At 41.2% G+C, this 12,778-nt stretch overlaps 1 protein-coding gene across 1 annotated transcript in view; it reads left to right on the top strand.

Annotated features, from left to right (window-relative positions):
* Positions 1-12,778, top strand: part of sv2a (synaptic vesicle glycoprotein 2A) — a 47,686-nt gene that overhangs the window by 17,633 nt on the left and 17,275 nt on the right. Inside the window, exon 2 of the mRNA XM_082551711.1 lies at positions 1,586-2,378. Coding sequence (XP_082407837.1) covers positions 1,769-2,378 — 610 coding nt within the window. The 5' untranslated portion in view covers positions 1,586-1,768. The remainder of the gene's footprint in view (positions 1-1,585; positions 2,379-12,778) is intronic.

The raw sequence follows: 12,778 nt of genomic DNA, 5'->3' as shown, positions 1-12,778 counted from the left end.
TTCTCCTGAGCACATACATGTCGAAGATTTGTCATCGCTGCAGGCAAACAGTAAACAATCTTGGAGAAATTCTGCATGGCGGGCAGATGTCACGGCTTTATTAGCTTCCATGTTTGCTTGTGATTTCTTAAGATGAAGCAATGGGATGGAGAGATTTTGTGTCTCAGAATTATTTGATTTACAACCCTGTTAAACTTTACACCATCACTAATGGGTGTCATTGGGTGCAGCCTTTTAATTAGTAACCACGGCAAAGACTGACACCACAGGAAATTGGAATAAATGACCTCACTTCAGTAAGATGACTAGTTAAATCCACTGGACACTAAATAATTTACAGGGTTAATAACCTGCTCACTAAATACATATTATTATTCTTAGACTATACTAGAGTAGCTTTGCATGATTTACATGAATAGTTCATAACAATACTTGTTTGTCTTACGCTAGGCCTCAGTACAGCCCCTCTAAAACAAGCTTTTTATCAATATTTAAGCAAACTTCTTGACTGCCCCTCATAAACAAAAGACTTGCTATAGTTCATGTGAGCATCCACCATTATAAGAATGGATGTGTGATAGAAAATAAGAAACAGTGAAATAGATCCCATTTGAGGATTTCTAAGGACTCAAAGAGGCGAATGTGTCCAGTATTTAACACAATATAAATTGAGACACATTTTATCTCCTTCTTAATGTGGTGAATCATCACATTAATCCTTCCAGTCGGGAACTGTTCGTAGGATGCCAAATTGATCATACAGTAAATGCTCAGTTTATTATGTCTATTTGTTGAGCTTACAGCCTTTTCCTTTGGCACAGCATGCTCCTGTCAGTAAGACAAAACAGAGCAGCTTCACAGAGACAGAGGTGCCATGAAAAAGAGCAGGCAGTCCTGCTGATACAATCAGGATTGCTAATTATGACTCAATGAGGAAAGACAAGTTCTTTTCTGTACAAACTAAATATTTTATAAATACCTAATGATGTCTTGAAAAGGGAATCCTCTATGTGGGAATGACTCTTCAGACCATTTTGAAGTAGTATTATATTCTGACTGTGATATCATGGGATTGCCTGACTGTTTCCAGTATTCAGTGTCTGGATTTAAAAACAGTACATGGATTATAATCACAAGTGTTCTTGGGGTAAACTTGAATTTAACCCCCACCACGGCGGTACTTTCTGTATATGCTGACCTTTGCTGCAGCTCTTTGCTTGTTAATTGCACAGACCTGTGTCACAGCATGGACCATTATATGTTCGGTAGCTCTGTGGTGCACCGCTGTAAATGCCACAGAGTGATTTGGGCTGTAGAGAGAGCTGTGAGATAACTATTAATATAGGCCACTGAGCTCTAGACTCAGTTGTCAGCTTCTTAAAGCTGTCATGTCCTTTTTTTTTCTCCAACCATTAGTGCTGAGCCAGATAATATGTCCTGCAAATGTCAATGCGATGTGAATGCCTGTGGTCCTGTGCATTTCAGTATTAATTACCTTGAACCTAGACTGTTTAAAAATGTGTCTCTGCCTGACAGGTATTGTATGACTCATGCTAACTCTACTCTTTTCTTTGCTTTTCCACAGGATTTATTGTGTCTGAGCCGACTCTGTCCAGCAGCAGCAGCAGTGCAGTGGAGCTGGGAGCTGTCCTCAGTGCTGAATTTATCAGCTCACATAAATACCCATTGCACACTCATGTGCCTGGGCTGCTCCTGATACTTCCTATTCCTTGCAGCAACTGACCAACACCACCTCTACATATCCAAGATGGACGATGACGGTCGCTACAGAGACAGCCGCTCAGACTTCGTCCGTGGCGCCAAGGACATTGCCAAAGTTGCTAAGAAGCAGGTCGGTAAGAAGGTGGGGCGTGGCATGGACAAAATGACAGATGAGTACACCAAACGCTCTTATAAACGATTTGAAGAGGAAGATGACGACGACGATTATGCTGGCGTGCCGAGCAATGATGGCGGATATTATCGCAACGACAGCCGTGCCAATGATGAAGAAGGCCACAGCGACTCCACTGAAGGACACGATGAGGATGACGAGATCTATGAGGGCGAGTACCAGGGCATCCCGAGAGCTGAATCGGGGAAGGCTGGCAGCATGGATGGCGTGACAGCCGCACAGGCACAGCAGTTCAGGGATCTTTCGGCCTATGAGGGCGAGAGGAGAAAAGATCAGGAGGAGTTGGCACAGCAGTATGAGGCCATCCTGCAGGAGTGTGGCCACGGGAAGTTCCAGTGGACGCTCTACTTTGTCCTGGGCCTGGCACTAATGGCAGATGGTGTGGAGATCTTTGTTGTTGGCTTCGTGTTGCCCAGTGCTCAAATAGACATGTGTCTCTCCGAGCCCAACAAAGGCATGCTGGGTAAGACATCCAGATTTCACTCTCTTGCTTGCCCTGAGCTCGCTTGTCAACACTCAGGAGGGGGGATTACATAAGAGCCAATGTGCAACTTTTCTTTCAACTAGTCTACTCTGTATTGTCTCTCTCTCTTTATTTTTTATCTGTGTGCCTCCTTTGGCAGCGTAGGCCACCACTTCACATTTTATCTCTGCCTCATCTTAGCCATTACCTTTGCAGCTTATTCCCTGGTAATTGGTTTTCGACGGCCTCGTTGGCAGTGGAACTACAGCTATTTAAGATTCAACTGCCCATGCAGCTCCTGAACAGCAGCAGCAGAATTTAAAATCGAACGCTCAGCCAGTCCAAACATAGTGTTCTCTGCTTCACTTCAGCTGTTTTTAGCTGGATACAATGTGTGTATTTATGTGTATGCATGTGTGTGTGTGTGTGTGTGTGTGTGTGTGTGTTCACACTCAGAAAATGAGGCACCTTCTTGGAGTCCAACCGCTTGTTTCTGTGCTGGTACCCTCTAAAGCAGGGGTCCCCAATCCCAGTCCACGAGGGCCGGTGTCCCTGCAGGTTTCAGATGTGTCCTTGATCCATCACAGCTGATTTAAATGGATAAATTACCTTCTCAGCATGTCTTGAAGTTCTCCAGAGGCCTGGTAATGAACTAATCATGTGATTCAGGTGTGTTGACCCAGGGTGAGATCTAAAACCTGCAGGGACACCGGCCCTCGTGGACTGGGATTGGGGACCCCTGCTCTAAAGTAATGATGTAGTACCATGGACAGGGCACACCAGTCTTGAACTTCCTGTAAAATGTATATTTTAATGTATATTCGAATGCACATTTTCTTTGTTTTTTTTCTTTGCACCTTTAAATTTAGAGTAGATAGTTTAAATATTTACCTTTGTAAACCCAGAATATCTGGTCAGGCTCCGAATCCTACCACGCCATCTGTCATTGGCTGTACACCAAAGGCCTGAGTAAGTGAGGGTGAGTATCTGAGGGTGGTGCTGGACGTGTATGGGTACCTCAACACAGTGAGGAGGTGTGTGGTAGCAGTAACAGATGGGTTCAAGGTGGGGTTAGGATTACATCAGCTCTGATGCCCGTATTGTTTTCAGTGGCTGACAGATGAGATCAGGCAGGAATGTTTGTGGACCACAATGTTTGCAGACGATATTGTGATCTGTGGTGAGAACCTGGAGAGGTGTAGGTTTGTTCTGGAGAGAAGAAGAATGAAAATCAGTAGAAGTATGGTGTGAAGATGGTGGAGTTTTAATTGGGAGTGACCAGGATGGACATGACTAGAAATCATTACATTTTTAATCTCATGATGAGCAGTTTGGAGACAAATTGAGAAAGATGTGCAGAAGAAGGATAGTAGATCAGGTAGGAGGAAAACAGGAAGACCTCAGGGACGATTCATAGCTGTAGTGAAGGAGGACCTGCAGAGTGGTGGTGTGACAGGGAAGGATATTAGGGATAGGGTGAGATACAGGCAGATGATGTGCTATGGTCGCCCCGAAAGGCAGGAAGAAGAAGAAGAAGAAGAAAAAGGAGAAGTAAATACACTTCAGTGAAAGTGACGCATGATTTTGATTGAAGCACTGCTGAATCCATTAACAGATCCCTGTTAGAGCTCTGCCTGGACTCTGTGTTGTTGGTTTTATTTACTGTAATGTTGATGAGTTGGATGCGTTCTGATTACATAATTTCCTCTCAGAGGGGTGTTGACTGTTCAACTGTATGCTGCTCGATGCACATCGTCGCAGCAGATGTGGATGTTGAATATCTGTGGTGTTTAAAGTGAACATCATGGGTTCATAAAAGTGTCCTCTGTACAAACATTACCTGTTAATTCTGATTGACAGTTCAAGTGCTCAAAGTTTGTTTCAGTATGAAACTTTCATTTCAGATTAATTTGAACTTTTGGTGATGATAGACATTCTGATTAAGTGCAGGATGTTTTTATCAACAGTATTATATGATTGATTAACTGGGCTATGCATAAATCAATGGAAACAGCCCAAACAGGCTTATGAGACACAAATAAATAAAAAGAAATCAGGGCCATGAAGTGAAAATAAGACAAAAAGCATGATGCCACCTGAGAAGGGCTAATTTACCCATATCCCCAAAAGAACATTTCATTCTGTCGCCCTCAGTGCACCAAAACATTGAATTTTAAAGATTTGGATATTCTTGCATCTTAATCAGGACAGAACGTCTTCTAATTTACATAACTCACACAGTCCGTTATCCTCCTGGATGTTTTTAAATCTGCCAGCTTCAAGGACAAGAGGAAGGGTTCCCCATAATGTCTTTGATTCCTCAGTGATTTTGCAGTATAAGGTTCAGAATCACAGTTAAGCTTCATTTCAATATTTTTTTGTAGTTTTGGCTTCAACAAAATGTCTTTTTCAAATCTAGTAAACATCTTTGTTCTGATTTCATGTTGGTCATATTAAATTATTCAACATGAAATTCTATATCGCTCATGGAGAGCTGTGTGAAACCTTGTTATTGAGTCGATCTTCTGCCAAATTAAGCAAATTCATCATTTTACATTTTTGCTTTCTGATCCAGGAATCCATGTCAGAAAAGTCAATGTACAAAAGAAATTATGAACATACAGCTAAAGCTGGTCTGTACAGAGTCTGCTGCAGTTTATTATAAATGATTAGTGCCACATTTATGCAAGATTATCACTCAGTATGGTAACACCCAGAGCATGAGTTACTGTATATGTGTAATACATGAAAATACATGCTCAATTGTCCAGATACAGAGGTCCACAAGATCACTTTTGTTCATCTGGGAAGACCTTACCAGAAACGTTCATCAAGATGTATGCTTACGACAGCCAATGGTATTCATGAATGTAGCCTGTATATAAAAGATGGAAATGGTCACAGTGACATCACCCATTGGTTCTGGACTTTGTTGCCACAAATAATCATACTTCTCAGTTAACAACAGCAAGTTCTTACCACCGATAAGACAGAGAGGTCCAACTCAGTGATGACGACGAAAAGGAAAGATGGAAGAAACAGGAAAGAGGCGGAAGGGCAAATTATTAAAGAAAGCCAATGAAATAACTACTTGTATATAATTTTTCAAAATATTAAAAATTATTACATTTTTCAAAACATTTTCCCTCCAGCTCTCAGACAAACACATTAGCCAGTGCATATGATGGATCATTCTAAAAGGAAGTGGAGCAAAATTAGAAAACTTGCGACTTGAATTGCTGCCTAGTCTGGCTGCCATCTATACCTCCTTTCCCCTTCTTTCTCCCTCTGGGTTTGTGTCATGCTGGGGGAGGGGCAGGGAGACACGACTGGCCTCCATTCCCTCCCCTCTTCCTGTTACGCAACATTCCTGACTCATGCGAGAGAGCCTCTTGTGCTCGTACCTCTCTGCATGCAGTCTCCTCTTCCGACCCCCATCCTCAGGCTCCATCTCAGCCTATCCTGCTAGCTGCTCTTACCCCACGCAGTGTTCTGGATCATCTGTTTTGTGTGTGCATTAGTATGTGCATGTAATGGGTGACTGCAACAATGTCGACATCATCACGGATCCGTCGTTTGACATTTCAGCAACACAAAAACTAGAATTAAATAAGGATCAAACACAGGAAATGATGACAGCTCGAGCGGTCTAAATAAAACCCTGGTGCAGCGTTTCTGCTCGACGAGCTCGACGAAACACATCGACACAGCAGTGAAACAGTGAAGTGGTTGTCATTGATTTGCCCTTGTTGTGAAGCTGCAATGGACTGTAGCTTTTTTGTCATATAGGAGACGGGAGTATGTTCCATGCAGGATATGTGCAGGATCAGCGCATCCTCAGCCTTTTGGTGTTAAGAAGTTTTCTCACTGCTCAGCATTCAGTGTATTTCCAGCCACAGTTCTGTTAAATATAGTCTTGAGAAGGTTTTTTAAATCTGTAACCTTTGCTACAATATGTTCACTGCCTCCTCTAATTATTGCAGTTGCATGGCTGCATTTTGAGACAGCGACTGCACAGTTCTCCTCAGGCTAAAAGGAACCTTTGTGTAATATAATGTATCCTCAGCCTTTTCATGGACATGGAATAAGTAACTGAAATCAAGGATGAAGGGATAAAATGGGTGAAAACAGTCAATCGGTCCTGGGGATGATCTGTCAGAGAAAACTGTAGGCAAAAAGATTTGGATATTGTAGCCTGCTGTACATGTATGAGCATCAGAAAGATGTTAAGTTTGCATATCAGTACTTCTCCAATACTAGAAAATTAATATTGAAGCTCCTGGGTTACATATTCATTTGAAAAACACTGAGCTTTGTTATCAAAATGAGCTTTTTCTTAAATTTCATTTGTATTTTTATAAACCACTAAAAGTAATATTTCCAGTCAGTACAGAAACAGCAGTCGTAAATTATCTTTACTACACGCAACACACAAATAAGCCTTATAACAAATGATTCAGAATACCAGAAAAAACACCTGACTTTGTTTACAAAATTGGAAGCAGCGTAAACAGTGCGGAGGATTTGATGAGTGCTGCCAAACAGAGCTGCAGGTAACCGAGCAAACAGCTTATTCAGGAGATATTTCCCCTCTTTTTGAAGGCATTTTAATCAGCTGCTGCAGTGTTTGTTTGGACCAAACACCCTTATTCACACTACCATCACAAAGTGAGACCACTGCAAAGCACTTATAGCATTTATTACTTCAGCTTTCAGTGGTAGCAGTGGATATTTGCTGGCTGACTTTCAGTCACCACAAGAAACTGCAGCTGTATTCTCCTCCTGCGCTACTTTTTATTTAGTTGTTCAATAAAAACAAAGCAGGGGAAGCACCACAAAGGAGAACCATGCTAATTTTTGCAGGTGATATGAAGGAAAACTAGAAGTTTACAGAAGACATCTCAGCTCACTGTGCTTCACAAGCAAATCGAAAAGTCATAAAATCCACAAACAACAAACCACTGGATGAAAAGTGAATTATTTAAATCACACAGGAAAATGAAATAAATAGACTAATATATAATAAGTAGGGTATAGAGGATGCATATGCTTTTTACTGAAAGACTGACCTTAAATGAACTCCTTTTGAGACATTTTAAATGCTTTTCATTTAACTTATATAAATCTTAAAACCTAAGTGAAAAGATAATCGTTTGCTCAACAGTTGAACACTGACTGTCTACTGATATTAATATCTAGAAGACATGTACATGTACCTTTTGCTTCCTGTGAACATATTGTGTCTTTAAAGGAACCCATAATTACCTTGAACCCTAATAATGAACCCTGAGGGGCACATTTGTGTAGATTGTACCTGTAGGAATACAATTTGGCTTTACTGTACCCTGTTTCTGAGACTTGTAAGTTCATGAGAGAAGAACACTGCAGTGTAAGCCATCTATAAATGATCAGTTCTGCTCTACAAGAGCTGCTAACATGTCTCCCTCACTGGATCCTTAAACAAGCCCCGTGTACTCTGCTAGTTGGGGAAAACCTGCTATTAATAGAAGCCTCCTGCCCTGCCCCCTCTTCATGCACATAGACACACAGTCTCGCACACTTTTGTCCATTTCCACACACATGCATATACACTACCCTGGAGCCCTTGGGAGTTCTGTCACAGCGCTGACTGGCCATCGTGCTCCCCCCTTTCTCACCCCCCCCCTCCTCCCCTCCCCCTCATTCAGAGTGCAAAGGTGCTCAGCTGTCTGGAGATTTCTGCTTCTCTCCTTTCTCTTCATTTTGCACCTCGTCCTGCTCACCTCTCTCCTTTTGTCTCTCTTTCTGTCTTCACCACATTTTGTTTCAGCTTTCTCTGAAAAACAAAACGCAAAACACGTTTCATGAATGATTAAAATGTAGACGAATAGAAAGCAGTGGTTGTTTTGATGTTACTGAGCATCTGCAGCTTACTGCAGCATCAGATTCACTGGAATTCAATGAAGTGTGTTACTAGTGGTTTGAAAATCATGAAAACGTCACCAATAGGAACATTATTTAATTGAATGCAATTCTAGATTCAAGAGTTTGTTGGGAAAACTGTCAAATAAAAAAAAATCACAAAGAAATAGTCGGGATCTCATTACTGCTGAAGGATTTCAAATACAAAAGCCGTTGGCAGCAGAACTGTTTTTGATAGGATGCTTCACCTCCACACTGTAGGCTGTAATGGCTTTTCTGTCTCCTTCTCCTTTTATTTAACTGGAATGAGGCTCAAGCTGTAGACTGTGCAGAGTGAATGCAGCCATGAATGTAGCATCTTCTCCAGCTTGGTGTTGTGAACCCAGGCATGATGAAACAGAGGAATTAAATCATATATTGCTTTATTTTCTGGTTTCTTTTCACTGAATCATACTATAGTTTACAAAAGAAATGGCATGCTATATTGAACTAGTGCTTCAGGCTATTAACCTAATCAGGTAAGGTCATTTCCTCATAGAATTCTCTGTGAATGAACTTCTTTGCAGGTCAGTTTTGCCCTTAAAACATCATTTGTTCACTATAAAATCCATATGCTGCCTTTTTGCCATTTCTACCCCATTTCCATACAGTTTACATCATATGGTTCATGTTCTGCTGTAGTCCCTGTTGGTGGTGACCCCATTTAATCCCATAAGGGTGTAGCCAGAACAACCTGCACAAGCATCAATCACAGCATCCCATCAGGCACCACTACTGCTAAGAACTGGGTCATTGCAGTGGTTATGTTTTTTATTTTTTTTTTTGCACTATGATGCTTCCTTATTTAACAGTTTAAAACAAAAGCACAGTGTTGTCTCTTTGGCCATTAAATAATAAACTTTTTTCATTAGCTTTTTGGAAACATTTCTGTTTTCTGCTGATTGGTTTGCAGCTTTTCCCTGTAAAGAGCTCCCTGCTGTGGCCAAAACCAGCTCCACGAGTGTAAAAGTCCACAGGCTGTAAAAAAAAAAGAAATACCTGAAAGAAGCCACCTGTTCATCCACTGGGAATATAGTAGTATTGATTGGTCTTTCGACTGTTATGTGCATCTTTAGGAATTTGGTGAAAAATATTGTTTTTACTGCCAGAATGTATTTTACCTTTAATATTTTAGTTGGTTTCTGCCGTATTTGTCCATTTAAAAGTACATAAAAGCAACAACTTGGGCTTAAATCAAACTCTTCCCTAAGATAATGTTATTTTATTAGTCAAACTAAATATTGATGACATTGTGGTTTAGCTTTAAGGCGAGCTTTGTTAGCCTCTTAATTAATTATTTTACCCCTCAGATATAGAAGAGCGATAAATTGGGACACAATTCATCCTCAAGCCAAAAGCAGCTGCTAATGCATTCTAGCCACATAGACAAGCAAATGTGATGACAGGGGAAATGATAATGACGTGGTTACTGGTCACGACAGCAATCAGGCTTCCAGCTCCCAGCTGGATATGGTGGTTTAGAAAGAAATATTTACCATTTGATCCATCCTACTCACTATGGCTGTCTGTCTGTTTGTTTACTTTGATGCTGCTGCAATGCGGCGACATTTATCATCACCATCACTTGCTAGTTGTTGCTGCTGCTATGAAGGATATTTCCAGGAGAAGTAGCTCACAGCGGTACCGCTGCTTTGGAACACACACAGCTTTATGATTCCTTATCTTCAGCGGACTTTCTGCTGTACTTCTTAATCTCCTGAAGATTTAACCTAATTCTATAGGATGTTAGCAGTGAGTGAAAAGGAAATAAAGCATAAAACAAGTCACCAGATATGATTGGGTGACCATTAATAACACACACACTTGTTCAATGAAGGGAATGAAAGTCACCTTGCTCCTCATTTCACAGCTGCAAAAGTTTACACTGAAATATACAACCAAAGGACAGACAGCAGGAATGAAACATGTGCAGCCAGAAACAAATACACACTTCAATAATTTCATTTAAAGGTCTTTTCATTTAAAAAGAAAAAGGACGCCCACCGTCACATTATTCTAGTTCAGGACATCCATCCTCTGTGTTAACCTGGCTTTTCAACCAGCTTCATCATCCCAGCACTTTGCACCTCTGTCAGACTGTTTAATAACGGATCGTATTACCAGATGCGTTTAAAACCTGTGTAGAATTATTTTTCCCTGCCTAATTCAGTATTTTTTCTGGATGTCTTACACCAGCGGTCCCCAACCTTTTTTGTGCCACGGACCGGTTTATGCCCGACAATATTTTCACGGACCGGCCTTTAAGGTGTCGCGGATAAATACAACAAAATAAAACTAGTACTGGTACCGAAAAAAAGAAAATTTATTCATAACACACGTGAAAACCGAGTAAACGATAAAAACGATAACAAAACAACGCTGAAAACTGTTAAAAACCCTGAAAACTATACATTTCACATCTGAGCCTCAACTCTCGCGGCCCGGTACCAAACGACTCACGGACCGGTACCGGTCCGAGGCCCGGGGGTTGGGGACCGCTGTCTTACCCACTAGCAGTTGGCAGGACTGTGTTGTTTTTGTTATGCAAGAAACAATATTAAATGTAACAATGTGATTCCCATGGCATTGAGTATAGTTTGTGCCTTGATTACTGGTACTTGTCCTCAGGTTAATGACCGTTTCAGATTTTCCCCATGAATTCTACCTTGAAATAGCAGTCAGCCTTTTCGGTCAGAAACTGAAAAATCTTGTCATGATAAAACAATGTCATCTCAAGGTTCACTGATACACTTATACCAGGACCTGTGTAGCAATAAATCTATTATAGCCCAGCAGTCCTTAATGAATCTGTTCCTTGGCATTGACACTACATGCACAGCTCATGTTCATGAACTGTGTGCTGAATGTTTCTCAGTAAACCACTCTGCTGAATGGATGGTGTGTCTCTGGCTCTTCACCTTTACTGTTTGCACCTTACCTGAAGGATAAAGCTCACAGGGTGACATTAAAGGATCAGTGTCTGAGCCATGCTGCTTCACAGCAGGAATTCGACAAGACTACGTCTTGGGCCTTGTTCTGTCTTACACATACACTCTGCTTCTTGTACCACTGTGGTGTTGAATTCAGTTAGAAGTTCACAATTCAGTAGAAGAAGTAATTGTCACCTGTCTGGTTGATGTCTCAGAGTTTAAGTCAAACCTGGACAAAATGGTGCTACTGTTCCTCTGGGACAAAATATCTCAGTGAGACCGGATCTGTCCTTCATCACTTTGCTGGTTCTAGTCATAGACTGTACATAAAAGATGGACACAGCCACTATGACATCACCCAGTGGTTTGCATTCTTTAGCTTCCTGGTTGTATTATTTATCAGGTCATTCCATTATAATTACCCCAGTACACAACAACATCAAAAATTATGTTTGAGAACTTCATTTCAATAAGGTGACGCTAACACTGTTATTTGAAGAGACCACGCCCCTATCATTAACAAAATCCAGAAGTACTGTTGTTATGAAGAGCAAACTCAGCAACAAAGGTCAAAGTGGACTGGGATATAAATGCATATTCAACCTCTGAAGTTGGGAATTTTCACAGTGAATGGAGTTTTTAGGGATTAACATTGTCATTATCATTTATCTGCCATAACAATGACACTCATTTCATGTGCACGTGCAGTAGTGGTGCAGCAACGGATCAAAAATCTCACTGTTCAGATCAGATCACGGTTTTAAGTCACGGATCGGATCAATTTTTGGATCAGCAAAAAAAGAAAAAAGACAAAAATGTAACATTTACTTAATGAAGTATTTTTTGCCTGTTAAAAACATTCAACTCAAGACTCATTCCACGCAATTATTAAAAAAAAAAAAATGATACAATATAGGGCAGTGTAGGGCTTTGTATCTACCACTCAATTCAATTCAATTTTATTTATAAAGCGCCAAATCACAACAACAGTCACCTCAAGGCGCTTTATATTGTAAGGTAGACCCTACAATAATACATACCGCTCATTATATCGCACTCCGCTGTGATATAATGAGCTGTCACGGTCACGTAGCTTTCCGTTGCCCTGGAGGTCCACCCGTTTGTAGTAGTTAGAGCAACAGAAGATGCCTGGGACAGTTCAGCCATAACTTTAAACTTTTCCTGCTCATACATGCTTGGAACAATCTTGCCACTAAAGCGGACGCGCAACGGGATATCATCAAGCACGTTCATCATAGTTTAAACCCCTTGTTTTGCACAACGGAATATGGCCTCCTGTCTGCAGCTAAACACCCCAATAGCTTCTGTAATAGCTTCAGCCCGGTCGGACTGGGCTGCTTAAATGCCGCAGACCGCTAGCGCTGGCCATAACTATCGCTTGACAGACCCACCACGCGCACCATACACATACTTTTTTTCCTTCTTTTTCGAATCTTCAGATCACGTGTGTACCGAACCGTGGAGTGGGATCGGTTCGGATTACGGATCAACCGTGATCCGTTGCACCAC

Source organism: Aulonocara stuartgranti (genome assembly GCF_965226115.1).
Source record: "Aulonocara stuartgranti genome assembly, chromosome: 11".
Taxonomy (NCBI): domain Eukaryota; kingdom Metazoa; phylum Chordata; class Actinopteri; order Cichliformes; family Cichlidae; genus Aulonocara; species Aulonocara stuartgranti.
The sequence above is the reverse complement of the archived record's forward strand: the minus strand, read 5'-3'. Positions and strand labels throughout refer to the sequence as shown.